Source organism: Bos indicus, chromosome 1, assembly GCF_029378745.1.
Source record: "Bos indicus isolate NIAB-ARS_2022 breed Sahiwal x Tharparkar chromosome 1, NIAB-ARS_B.indTharparkar_mat_pri_1.0, whole genome shotgun sequence".
Classification (NCBI taxonomy): Eukaryota; Metazoa; Chordata; class Mammalia; order Artiodactyla; family Bovidae; genus Bos; species Bos indicus.
Genome location: NC_091760.1, coordinates 39,070,037 through 39,084,750, shown reverse-complemented (window position 1 = coordinate 39,084,750; position 14,714 = coordinate 39,070,037). Strand labels below are relative to the sequence as shown.

The following is a 14,714-nucleotide window of genomic DNA, read 5'->3' as shown; positions in this document are numbered from 1 at the left end:
CCTCTAACTATAAAAACAAGTCAGGGAGGGTACAGTGGAAGGATGAATGAACTTTCAACATGGAAAAATTGGTATTTTAAAGACCACAATTTGGGCACCTTGACTATTCACTGGTAGTGATTGGTTAACGGGTGTTTATATGTGTTTCTATACCTTCCCTTTCTTCCTCCAAAGTTAGCATACTATATACACTTCTGTGAATCACTATGCTTTTTTTTCAAACAGTAAATCCTAAAATTACTCTGAAGCAGTATAAAGAAATCATCTTTATTACTATATTCTTTACTAATAAACAAAATGTTCATTATATGCATGTTTCATCATTTACTCAGCCACTAAAGAACTACATGCAGTGTTTATGGGTAGTTCTCAATGTTTCGCTTTTACAAAAAGGGCCGTGAGTATTTAAGTGTGTGAAGGTGTTATTCCTTATTGTGGGAACAGACTTCAGGAAATGGGATTACTAAACCAAAGAATAAATACAAATGATATTTTGATAGATATTATAGCAATGTCCCGCCTCTCATCCTCAAATCATAACACATTAGGCAAAGAAAAGTGTAAGAAAAGTTAGTCATGCAAGAGAAATTTCATGTATGATTTTTCCTACAAATATTTCACTCTGGTAAAACTTAATTTTGAATTTTTGATATAATAAACAGCATAACAGCACTGTGCAATTTCAGTCTTTGCATGTGGAAAATTATGAAAGAAACTTAAAAATAGCAGGCATACCAAAAAGAAAAGTAAAATTGCACGTTTAAAGATACTATCTCTTTTCTGGCTGTTGTAGTTCTGCAATTTGGTAATTTTCTGAGTTAAGAAAATAAGATGGAATTCAACTATTTAATTCCCTAAGTGAAAGTTGCTCAGTCATGTCTGACTTTGCGGCCCCATGGATTACACAGACCATGGAATTTTCCAGGGCAGAATACTAGAGTGGGTAACTGTTCCCTTCTCCAGGGATTCTTCCCAACCCAGGGATTGAACCCAGGCCACCTGCGTCGCGGGAGGCTTCTTTACCAGCTGAGCCACCAGCGAAGCAAATTCCCTAAAATAAGATGGAATTCAATTATTTTAAAGTAAACTGAACAAAAAGCCTTCATCCAAGGTTCTTTTCATTCCTATTTATTCCAAATTCCATCAATTTAGCAAGGTTTCACACCTTTAGAAAACAAAGTAATCTTTGTTTAATTACAAACGCCCTTTTCTGTGAGTAATGTATTTTATATATACTATAGGACAGGAATTTCAGAGTCTGTGCCAAGTTTTCTATAGCAGACAGTTTAACAAGGACTTCCTGTTACCAACTAGCTCCAGTGAAAACAGTCTTCCTTTAATCTAAAGAATAGGCAACTAACAGGCAGAACCGGATTCTCCAGGTGTGAGGTAAGCAATTTGTTCTCACTTGATACAAACTGCAAAACAACTTTATATCTAACTTATTTGACTTCAGTATGTGGCTTTCAATTAAGTTAACTAAATGAAACCCATACAGAAATTAGCCTATGAACTATAAGACAGAGATTTAAATAAAATATGAATAAAATGTTACAGATGGTACTCAAGATTTTCTCTCACAGGCAAGACTCCAACTACGCAGGTGGAAAAGCAACAAAAACAAGCCAAAGGAACAAGACAAAGGTAAACAGACCACTCTTTTCTGTACTTTTAATGTGAGACATCCAGAGATTGAAACCTGTGACATTTAAAAATAACTCAACAGATAATGGAAGATACCTGTTTTGTTCAGATTTGGACCAGGCTACAGGCAGCTGATCCGTTCACATATACTATCGATAGGCTGAATGAGATTGGAGTTTAGAGTCCCTAGAAATAGACTGGAGAAGGCAATGGCAACCCACTCCAGTGTTCTTGCCTGGAGAATTCCAGGGACGGGGGAGCTTGGTGGGCTGCCGTTTATGGGGGTCGCACAGAGTCGGACACGACTGAAGCGACTTAGCAGCAGCAGCAGCAGAAATAAACCACTGCAAACAAAATCAACTTTTCCTTTTAAGTCCTTTAAAAAATATCTTTCCATTTTGGAAACACTAGAAGGTCAGAACCTATAAAAACAAACCTCAAACTCTTTCCTCTATAAACAGACTATATAAATTATACTGTGCTTGCTTTAGAGAACATTTTTCCACTTAATTCCTAAAAGAAGTTTATACCCAACTTGCCACATATGTATAATGTTTAAAAATTCAAGAAAATTTTCTATAAGGCCTTAATTTCTTCATTGTTGTTTCCCAGAATCTTTAAAATTAATTTGAGGAAATTAAAAAATAATCGTGTTGTAAAAGGACTACTGTAAAATATTGACATACTCGATTTTTTTTAAGTACTCAATTTTTAGATATTTCAGTTAGTACTTAAATTATAAAATTTAATATCAATATTATATTTGATTTGATAATTTTAAAAACTTAAGTCATCATCACTTAAATGCAAACAAACTACACAGGTAGTTTCATATTTAAGTTTAGAGGCTTAATCAAAACATGTTTTATTTTTTGATATTTCTTCAAAGTAATTTTACAATTGTTATGTGAGATTTTAATAGATAATATTTCAAATCAAAATAATATTTCCATTAGTAAATGCTTTAAGGGTAAATGTGAAAGCTGACTATGTAACACCCAGAACATATTACCTCTGTGACAATGCAATTTTAAATTTAATATAAAAATGTTATATGTGTACAGCTTACTTTAGTCAGATATGAGAGAGTTTAAAATCACATGAGTCTTAATATTTAAACAAAATAGTCTATTGTTAAAGAGTTAATTTTACAGTTATTTACACTAAACAAAAAGTAGAATTTAAAAAGCACTCAAAGGTTGCATTACTAAAAAATGTATAATAATTTAAACTGATATAATCAACATAATTCCCAATAGTTTTTTTAGTTTCTTTTCTTCCTGTAAGCAGCCAAACAGGTGAACATTCCAATAATAGCTGCTTTCACCTTGAACTACGGAAATGCTGCAAGCTGTCTTCATACACAAAAGCAAAAAAAATTCCATTTTATGTTAAATAAACATTTGTTACATTTCTTGAAATGTTTATTCAATGTGAAAAGTTAAAGTGTAGTCACTCAGTTGTGTCCGACTCTTTGAGACCCCGTGGACTGTAGCTAACCAGGCTGCTCCATCCATGGAATTCTTTAGGCAAGAATACGGAGTGGATTGCCATTTCCTTCTCCAAGGGATATTCCCAATCCAGGGATCAAACCTCGGTCTTCCACACTGCAGGCAGATAATAGTAACTATAAAAAGAAATGTCTTACTTTTAAAAACTCTATAAATTATATAAAGTATCGACCCAGGGCATATTTCCTAAAGCGTTAGAAAAATTTTATTCATATTTCTGTTCCTAGAAATGTTCACTATCTGCAATAGGGTGGAGAAACTTTTTAGTCATACAAGTTTGCTTTTGTATTTCAGAGAACAAATTGTCAATTTAATTACTGTATTTATAAATCAGTGTTCTAACTTTCTTTTTGCAAACATTACATTTAAGCTCAAAGATACAATCAGTTATTAACAGTAAAATTCAAAATTGTATAGCAAAGCAGTGCATTAAACATGCTGAAAGATGACATTTGGATAGAGCTCTCCTGATATTAAAAAAATAAATTTAAGGTACAGAAAAGATTGCATAAAATGGTAGTATCGTCAATTTCACTAACCTAAACAATTAAATGATGTCACAACTATGTGCTTAATATTTTATGCCTTCATGAACTCTGTCTCTTCCAACTTTAAATTCTAATACACTTAGATATCTCATTTTGCTTATATTATAATTTATGAAGATAGAAGAAGATCGTAAGATAAATTGGAAATAGTTATACATATAGTTATGAGTATGCAACTACTGGAAAACGCAATTTATCTATACAATGAAAGTATACCCGAATACCTACATTAAGTTAGTATCTACAGAGATGAATATAAGGATTTAAGGAACATCTGAATTATGTAAACTCTTTAAAGTAATCACCTATGACTTTCAGTGAAGATGCACAGATAAAGAAATTCCTCCTCTTGCTAGAAACCTAGAGAAGTGCTTGATATAATCTTATGGGGAAAAAGAAAAGAGAGACAAATTTCTAAATTACATCATTATATCTGAAATAAGAAAGGGAAATTTCCAAGTGCCAGAAATGAAGAGCAAAAACACTCAGAGCCAAAGTGGAGAGAAGGAATTAAAGCTAACTCCACTGGTTACTGGGTCAATGGTAAAGAATTCACCTGTCAGTGCAGGGGACTCTGGCTCAATCCCTGGGTCAGGAAGATCCCCTGGAGAAGAGAATGGCAACCCACTCCAGCATTCTTGCCTGGGACATCCTATGGACAGGGGAGCCTGGTGGGCTACAGTCCATGGGATCACAAGAGTCAGACGTGACTTAGTGATTAAACAACAACAACCAACCACTGGCTACTACGGGAAAACACTTTAATCTTAGAGGCTGGGGTTTAGAGTGTGCATAATTGGGAACCAAAGTCAAGTTTCCTGTATAAAGTATTGAACCAGAAAAAAAATAGAACACAGTCTGCATACAGAAAAAGGAAAATCTCTGTTGGTTTGTCCAGGACTACAGCAAGGAGTGATGTATTCGCTCAGGCTACAAAATCACTACAGAAAAATCAGGCCTATAGTTATACTACCTGAGCTATAGAAATCCCTAGAGAAAGGTCAGGCCCACACACTCAGTATCTGCAGGTCCTATGTCCATGGATTCAACCAACATCAGATGGACAATATTTAGGAAAAAATCCAGAAGGTTCCCAAAAGCAAAATTTGAAATTTCCATGCACCAGCAACTATTTACATAGCATTAAAAGACTCTGATGCTGGGAGGGATTGGGGGCAGGAGGAGAAGGGGATGACAGCGAATGAGATGGCTGAACGGCATCACTGACTCAATGGACGTGAGTCTGAGTGAACTCCGGGAGCTGGTGATGGACAGGGAGGCCTGGCGTGCTGCGATTCATGGGGTCGCAAAGAGTCGGACACGACTGAGTGACTGAACTGAACTGAACTGAACATTTATTTACAAACATTTATATACCAGTTACATTGTATTAGGTATTATAAGTAATCTATAAATGACTTGAAGTATATTTTTAAAGTAAAAATATACAAGAGGATATATATAAGTTGTATGCAAATATTACATCATTTTATATAAGAGACCTAAGTATCCACGGAGTTTGGCATCTGTGGGCATCATGGAACCAATCCCCCACAATATGCAGGGACAACTGTATACTAACTGGGCTATGGTAGTTTGAGTATGTCAAATTCATAGTTGTGACAATCATAAAAATGAGGTAAGAACATATCCATAATGCAAGGCACTCGGGGCATTCCTATATAATTCCCTACTGAAGATAAACTGCTGATGAAGTTTACTAAATACATTTGTCCATCACCAAGAAAAAAAGTCGGTGACCACAATAAACAAAGGAACTATTTATAAGTAATGGCAACCCACTCCAGTATTCTTTCCTGGAGAATCCTGAGGACAGAGGAGTCTGGAGGGATGCTATCCATAGGGTCGCACAGAGTAGGACACGACTGAAGCGACTTAGCATGCATGCATGCATTGGAGAAGGAAATGGCAACCCACTCCAGTATTCTTGCCTGGAGAATCCCAGGGACAGAGGAGCCTGGTGGGCTGCATCTATAGGGTCGCACAGAGTAGGACACGACTGAAGAGACTTAGCAGCAACAGCAACAGCCGAAATAGCCTAACAATGTAAAAGGATCCTGAACATAAATATATTTTAAATGTTCAAAAGAAATAAATGAAGACATACACAAGATGAACACAGTAAAACTTTAGTTGATTTTATATAAATATCATTTACTATAACATACATGCACTGAAAGGAAATGTTTTTCCTTTAATATCAGTAACATATATAGATTTATAGAAAAAGACATTAGAATACTTTCTTTTGCTAGTAAATTTACTATGATTAATGAATATGAAATACATATTGATATATTTTAAAGAGTTCTTTAAAGTATCTTTTATTCAAATATGAAGCTGTGGTATTCCTTCAGGAAACTATTCTTCCAAAAACACAGAAACCCAGGATAAGATCACCTTTGCAAGGGTTAGACTCAAATATCTTCATTTCCAAAATCAGTGACAGTAAAATTTTCCTCCTTAAAAGCACTTTGCAAAAGTATACTGTGCTACTATATTTGAAATACCCTATTTCTTTTTTTTTTTAAAAATAAGTTAAACTATGATGCTTCAAAAAGAGGCTTTTGATGGCACGATGGCACTGTTCACTCATCGATTCATCGATAACTAAAACAAAAAATAAAAGAACCTAACTTGCCATTAGTATATTAGAGTTTATTTCGGGATTTTTTTCAAGCCATGCAATCAAAGAGAAAATTATACACACTGCAGGTCTTCACAACTGTGAAATTAAAAAAATTTTTTAACTACTTAGCACATGAATAAAAAAATTAAAATCCGTTTTGGTTTGATACCCACTGCCCTTATTTCTCATCTAAGCCTCAAATACTCTTTTCTTTTCCCCATATTATGAGGAATAGAAGTCAATTAAAAAAATAGTGCAACAAACATCATACCTGCTTTGTACAATGTAGTCATAAAAATCATAGTAAGCTACATGTATGTATATGTACATACATGTATGTATGAATAGGATACATAAGTCTGTGTACATAAATAGGAATGCAATACACCTCACTTCCTGTCTTATCTCATACTATGACTATGAGGTACAGCAGAAGAAAATATAAGAATGCCAATTTCTTCATGGTGCCAAGACTAGAATTCAAAAATTTTTAGTAGATTTCCCATGACACAGGTATACGCGATCAGAACAAATTATTTTTCTTTTTCTAAATTATAAAGTACTTAATTTGAAAAATTCTAATATGCAAAATCCTAACTAATACAAATGCTAACATAATTATTTTAGATCTAATATGCTACACTGCTGCTGAGTCACTTCAGTCGTGTCCGACTCTGTGTGACCCCATTGACAGTAGCCCACCAGGCTCCCCCATCCCTGGGATTCTCCAGGCAAGAACACTGGAGTGGGTTGCCATTTCCTTCTCCAATGCATGAGAGTGAAGAGTGAAAGTAAAGTCCATTTCCTTTTCCAGGGGATCTTCCTGACCCAGGGATCAAACCTGGATATCCTACATTGCAGGCAGACTCTTTACAGACTGAGGGAAAGAGACCTAAGGGAAGCCTTACAGGACCTTGTAGGTTCTGGCTTTTCCTGTGAGAGATCATGTTAATAGGAGGACTTTAGACATAGGAATGATGTGATCTGACTTATATTTTAACTCTGATGTCTATATTAAGAAAAGACCAAAGGGGCAAAGGAGAAGGGGATACAAAGGAAGAAACAAAGAGACAATTGCAATAATCCAGGTGAGAAAGGATGGTGGTGACTTGAGCCAGGGAGGTAGTTCACCAAAGAGACTGGCAAGATTCACTATTAGTTTAAATATAAGGTGTGGGGGGATGCCGGGGCAGGGGGGAGGACACAAAACAGAATATTCAGAATTATTCCAAATTTTTTGGTCAAGTAACCTGGATGAAGACTGCAAGAAGAGACCAGAAGAGATGCCACTTACTGAATTGGAGCAGCAGTTTGGGAATTGGGAGGAAGATCAGACATTGTCTTTAGACACAGACATTCAAATGGAGCTGTTGAGTAGACAGACGTTATAAGAGCAGTCTATACATGAGATATAATTTTGAGTCATCAGCGAACAGACAGTATTTAATGCTGTGAGGCTTGAAAACAATGGTGGATAAAAAGAGAACTGCATGTGGAAGCATTCCAGTATTCAGAGGTGGGAAGACAAGGAGAAATCAGAGAGGAGAAAAAGATGAAGGAAGAGCCAAAGAGGCAAGAGGAAAGTCAGGAGAAACACTTGAAAGCATTTCAAGAAGTAATGGTGGTTACATGCTGCTGAAACGTTAAAATCACCAATAAATCCTATTGCTTCCACCTCCAAAATATATGTCAAATGGTTCCCATTTATTCCATCTACTTTCATCATCCAGATCTCTCCTGGAGGTCATCAGAAAACTATTTTCTATACAGTGATGTAATTCCAGTTGAGCAATTCAAATCCTAAAAGATGATGCTGTGAAAGTGCTGCACTCAATATGCCAGCAAATTTGGAAAACTCAGCAGTGGCCACAGGACTAGAAAAGGTCAGTTTTCATTCCAATCTCAAAGAAAGGCAATGCCAAAGAATGCTCAAACTACCGCACAACTGCATTCATCTCACATGCTAGCAAACTAATGCTCAAAATCTCCAAGCCAGGCTTTAGCAATACGTGAACTGTGAACTTCCAGATGTTCAAGCTGGTTTTAGAAAAGGCAGAGGAACCAGAGATTAAATTGCTAATAACCACTGGATCAGAAAAAAAGCGAGAGAGTTCCAGAAAAACATTTATTTCTGCTTTATTGACTATGCCAAAGCCTTTGACTGTGTGGATCACAATAAGCTGTGGAAAATTCTGAAAGAGATGGGAATACCAGACCACCTGACCTGCCTCTGTCAGAAATGGACAGGGAACAACAGACTGGTTCCAAATATGAAAAGGAGTATGTCAAGGCTGTATATTGTCACCCTGCTTATTTAACTTATATGCAGAGTACATCATGAGAAACGCTGGGCTGGATGAAGCACAAGCTGGAATCAAGATTGCCGGGAGACATATCATTAACTTCAGATATGCAGATGACACCACCCTTATGGCAGAAAGTGAAGAAGAACTAAAGGGCCTCTTGATAAAAGTAAAAGAGGAAGAGTGAAAAAGTTGGCTTAGAACTCAACATTCAGAAAACTAAGATCATGGAATTGGGTCCCATCACTTCATGGCAAATAGATGGGAAAACAGTGGAAACAGTGCCTGACTTTATTTTTCTGGGCTCCAAAATCCCTGCAGATGGTGACTGTGGCCATGAAATTAAAAGACACTTACTCCTTGGAAGGAAAGTTCTGACCAACCTAGACAGCATATTAAAAAGCAGAAACATTACTTTGCCAACAAAGGTCCGTCTAGTCAAGGCTATGGTCTTTCCAGTAGTCACGTATACATGTGAGAGTTGGACTGTGAAGCTGAGCACTGAAGAATTGATGCTTTTGAACTGTGGTGTTGGAGAAGACACTTGACAGTCCCTTGGACATCAAGGAGATCCGACCAGTACGTCCTAAAGGAGATCATTCCTGGTGTTCATTGGAAGGACTGATGTTGAAGCTGAAACTCCAGTACTTTGGCCACCTGAAGCAAAGAACTGATTCATCTGAAAAGACCCTGAGGCTGGGAAAGATTGAAGGTGAGAGGAGAAGGGGATGACAGAGGATGAAATGGTTGAATGGCATCACCAACTCAATGAACATGAGTTTGGGTAAACTCTGGTAGTTGGTGATGGACAGGGAGGCCTGGCATGCTGCAGTCCATGGGGTCCCAAGGAGTCGGACACGACTGAGCAACTGAACTGAACTGAATATAGTGATCTATTAAAAACATAAACCTCAGGTCAATATCCTATTTCTCTTTTAATTGTCATCCCCTGTATCTAAAATAAAATCTAAACTCCTTACTTTGACCCACAAGGCCATTTGTGATCTGATCCCTGCCTACAGTCCTGATTTCACTCCTTTGGTGTTACTGCTCATATTAATTTCTACTTCTCTCTAAAGCTCTAAAGTAGCTACATCGTGTCCGACTGTTTGCAACCCCATGGACTGTAACCCATAAGGTTCTTTTGTCCACAGGACTTTCCAGGCAAGAATACTGGAGTGGGTTGCCATGCCCTCCTCCAGGGGATCTACCCAGGCATCGAACCCAAGTCTCTTAAGTCTCCTGCATTGGTAGGCAGGTTCTTTACCACTAGTGCCACCTGTGAAGCCTGATTTCTATTTACACAGGCATTAATTTTGTCCTTAAAACACAGCAGTCCAATTCACTGCTCCGGCACCACGTGTCTAATTTTCAGGATACACTTCCTTGGCTCTTCATCTTCTTGATATTTAGGTCTTACAGTTCAAATAGCTCTTTAGAGAGGCCTTGCCTAATTGATCTATCAAGATCTAAAGTTATCTCATTTATCTGTTTAACTGTATATTGTCCACCCTCTTTCAGAGAGTAATTACTCAAGGATAGGTATTATTGAACATACAATACAGCATTTAAAACTCTGCATAAAGTAAGCTTCAAAAATTATCTGACAGAATGTCAATTTCTTAAAAGCAAAGGAATATTAGTTTAACTTTTTATGTAATAAAGGTATCATTTCTACAATATCCTTGATTGAATCATCATTCAATAATATCTTGAACATCTCTAGAGACGGCAAGGTTTTTATGTCATGAAGCAGTTCATTCCATGTTCAGAGAGCTCTACTTATGTGAAAAGCCTTCTTTATACTAAATCAAACCTCACTCCATGTAATTTCCACCTGCTGCTTTTTGGAGTTATGCCAAGTAAAGCCTAATAAAGTCTAATCCCTCTTATATATACAGACCTACACATTTTAGAAAACAGTTGCAGATATTCCCTACACCTTCTTTTTTTCAGAATAAATATCTCTTTTTCTTTCAACAACTCTCCATATACTACAGCCTTCCAATATCATCCTTTCCATGACAGTTTGAAAATACCCCATTTATGAATTTTCATCTCATACTTAACATAGTCCCTTTCCTATCTGCTTTAACTAGCACAGAATCAGTGAAACAAATATCTTTCTTAGTCAGTCTAAACATAACACTATCACTCATGAAAGCACAATAATTATTCTGATACTTTTGATTAAAAGCTCAAAATTAACTAAATCTCTAGTGATTTTCATAGGCCCTGCTATGAACTCAAGGGTATTCCATTTTATAGATGTAAAGGTGTTTTCTAAACAACTAGGTGAAACATTTTACACCTATTCAGTTAAATATATTTATTTCAGTATAGTGTTCTATGATATTTTAATTTTCAAATCCCAATTCTGTACTTCAACATACTAAAGAGCTCTCTAAATTTTGCACCATCAACAATTTTGAAAAGAATGCCTTCTATGACATCCAAATAACTGATAAAAACTATTTGCATAAATGTATCAAACACTGATTGTGACAGTATAACAGCATAATATTAGAGACCTTTTCTCCTCGTTGATACTGTTATCACATGTGGTTCAATGAGCTACTTGTAACTCCCTAAGACTTCTTATCCACAAAAATATCATGAAAGGTATTCTGAATGCCTTTCTAAAGTCAAGATTAACTATGGAAATAAAGTATTTTATTTACATGCGATTTCCTTTTATTCACTTCCTTCACATATGCATATTATTATACATGTATATGCATATCGCCATATATAACTATGTACACCAACTGATTCCCTGAATAACTACCAACACAGGATATAGTAAATGTCAATATCATCAGTGTCTCTCAAATAAGATTTTTGTATATCCTATAAAAAATACCACTTATTATGAATTTATGTAAACAAAGCTATGTCAAATAATGTGTTAGTCAATTCCAGAAGACTGAGAAATTTTAAGATAAATTCATCATTATCTATATTGCTTAAGGCTTTCATATGGAATCTCCCGTCACTATACTGGTTTTAGTTGAATTACACATATGGGCTTCCCTGGTGGCTCAGCCAGTAAGAATCCACCTGCAATAAGGGAGACCTGGGTTCAATCCCTGGGTCAGGAAGATCCCCTGGAGGAGGAAATGGCACTCCAGTATTCCTGCTTGGAGAATCCCTATGGACAGAGGAGCCTGATGGGCTACAGTCCATGGGGTCGAAAAGAGTTGGACATGACTGAGTGACTAAGCACAGCACAGCAAAATGAGAATGTTTTTAACATTACATAGACCAAATTAACTGGGAATCGTATCTTCAATAATAAGGACACATTCAGAGTGACCTTTAAGTCCTAAAAAGACCTGGTCAAATCATCCATTCTAAGATAAATCTTCCTAAATCAAGAAAAAACTATTCTGTGGCAGTATCATGATACTGAAGAACTTACTTTGGGGCAATTATTTCTCTATCACTGCTTATTCAGCTACTTTACACAACTGAATAGGACTCACAGAAGCCCTGAATTACGCAAAGTAGTTTATAAGACATTTTACATTACTTTTCCTAGTTGAGTAATCTTTATGAGAAAATTCTTATCAATTTTTCTTATTTTTAACCATCTTCTCAGAAAACCATGAGGATTTTTCCCGTGAGATAGATGTAGCTATGTGAAACCAACTCCTCCGGGGGGAAAACACCAATTTTTCCTTTGTTCAACACAATCATTTTTGCTTTTAGGAGAAAAAAGAAGATGAAAGACCGACTTCCAGAACTGAAGCAACGAACAAAGGAAACTGAGCTCTCTAAAGACAAGGACGTGCCGACTACAGAAGCAGAGGAACAAGGGGTGTTTCTGCAGCAAGCTGTTATTTATGAAAGAGAGCCTGTAGCTGAGAGACACCTACATGAGATACAGAAACTACAGGAGAGTATTAACAATTTGACAGATAATGTTCAAAAATTTGGGCAGCAACAGAAAAGTCTGGTGGCTTCAATGAGAAGGTTTAGTCTACTTAAGAAAGAGTCTAGCATTGCAAAAGAGATAAAAATCCAAGCAGAACACATTAACAGAGGTTTGGATGATTTAGTAAAAGAAGTTAAAAAGTCAGAGGATGAAAGTGGTCCATCATCAGTGGTCACGAGGATACTTAAATTTCAGCATGCTGCAATGTTCCGCCATTTTCAGCAAACTATGTTTACATACAATGACACAATAGCAGCAAAACAAGAGAAGTGCAGGACATTTATTTTCCGTCAGCTTGAAGTTGCAGGAAAAGAACTACCTGAAGAAGAAGTAAATGATATGCTTCATCAAGGAAAATGGGAAGTTTTTAATGAAAGCTTACTCACAGAAATCAGTATCACTAAAGCACAACTCTCAGAGATAGAGCAGAGACACAAAGAACTGGTTAATCTGGAAAACCAAATAAAGGATTTAAGGGATCTTTTCATTCAGATATCTCTTTTGGTAGAGGAACAGGGAGAAAGTGTCAACAGTATTGAAATGATAGTGAATGGCACAAAAGAGTATGTTAACACTACTAAAGAAAAATTTGGACTAGCTGTAAAATATAAAAAAAGAAATCCCTGCAAGATATTGTGTTGTTGGTGTTGTCCATGCTGTGGCTGAAAATAAAGAAGCTATTTTAGAAATTTTTCCAGTTTAGAATGAAGGATGTCCTATAATTTACTCTCTCATATCACTCTTCCTCATTTCATAGAGCCACTCATAAACTTTCATCACTATTAAGTTATAATTTTCCCCTTTCATTCTTACCTACTAGAATGACAGAAATTTCTCAAGCTAGAAACATAAAACAAGTCTTTGATTATTAAACTAAATATAGTATATTAGCTTCAAACTCATGGGTTAACTATTAAAAACGAGATGAATCATCTTAAGTTTCTAGACAGATAACAAGCTCTATCACGTATTTTTTATACCTTTCAATGCCTAAACAAAATAAATGTCAATAAATGAAAACTACTTAATCTTTCAGGTTCATTTAAGAGCATTTTGGTAGTTAAGAATTGTATAAAACAAGACTTCAAGGAGTGTTATACTGAAGCAAAATCAAACTGGAAGCTGTATAAAACTTTTTATGTTCAGATAGGTCAGTTAACTCAGTGGTCAACAAATCCTAGGAAAACCCAACTATTAATATGTACTCAATGAAGAGCCTAGTTGGTAACTAGGAGCTGATTCTAGCTTAAGGCCTAAAAAGCTAAGTGAAGGCTTTGTTTTCCTGCACTTGGATCCATTCAGGACACTGTATTACAGATTAAGAAAATTGGCAAATAAAGTAAAAAATAAAGGTAACTGTATTATTCTTGGAAGTTTCTCAATCACTTTATTGTGAAGCCAGGCAGTAGACTAGGGACTAGGGATACACGCTGAACTAATGTGGGGATAGAGTTTTGGAACTAACATTCTAGTGGAGAAGGGATATGACAAATACAAATATTAGACAATGTTAAGCTCTTGGCAGAGATTTAAAATAAGGATGATAAAATAAAGACTGTCAGAGTGGCTTCTTTTGACTGGGTGGTCAATATAGGCCTCGCCAAAAGGTAATGTAAGTGAAGATCTACGTGGTGAAGACAAGGGAAACATTTACTCTAGGCATATGAAACAAACAGTACAAAGACCCTGAGGAGACTATAACTCACTCCATTCAAAGAAGAATAAGCAATACAGCTGTATCAGTGGGGAAAGAGCAGTGAGGTAAGAGATGAGGTTAAGAAAGGTCAGCAGGGGCTAGATGTAAAGCTCTGGAAGTCGGAAGTTTCCAGCAAGTGTAATGAGTGCAAAGCCCTCAGGATGTTTCTGGCCTGGGAATAATGTTATGTAATTTATGTTCGAGAAAAATCATCCCATCTACTGTAGGAGAATGGGTTAGAATGGAATTTAGGGCAGGTGAATAGAGGACTAGCACATACATATAGAAAACAATTAAAAGGCTAATGCAATAGTCCCAGTTAAGAGATGATGGAGGTTTGGGCTAGAATGGGAGGGCAGGTGGTGATGCTGGAATCAGCAATACTAATACTCAAGACTGATAAACAACATACTTGCTATGTCCCA

At 36.3% G+C, this 14,714-nt stretch overlaps 2 protein-coding genes across 7 annotated transcripts in view; one reads left to right on the top strand and one right to left on the bottom strand.

Moving 5' to 3' along the window:
* The window catches only part of ARL13B (ARF like GTPase 13B), a 73,538-nt gene that overhangs the window by 20,005 nt on the left and 38,819 nt on the right, over positions 1 to 14,714 (bottom strand). The gene's annotated exons all lie outside the window — the stretch shown is intronic.
* Positions 1,190 to 13,286, top strand: STX19 (syntaxin 19). 2 transcript variants are annotated; one of them, XM_019966399.2, is made up of 3 exons: positions 1,190 to 1,389; positions 1,584 to 1,644; positions 12,368 to 13,286. In XM_019966399.2, the coding sequence occupies exon 3, from the start codon at positions 12,381 to 12,383 to the stop codon at positions 13,257 to 13,259; it is 879 nt and encodes a 292-aa protein (XP_019821958.1). In that variant the 5' UTR covers positions 1,190 to 1,389; positions 1,584 to 1,644; positions 12,368 to 12,380; the 3' UTR covers positions 13,260 to 13,286. The 2 variants fall into 2 exon arrangements, with proteins under 2 accessions (XP_019821958.1, XP_019821884.1); XM_019966325.2 differs by lacking the exon at positions 1,190 to 1,389 and having other exon boundaries at positions 1,420 to 1,644.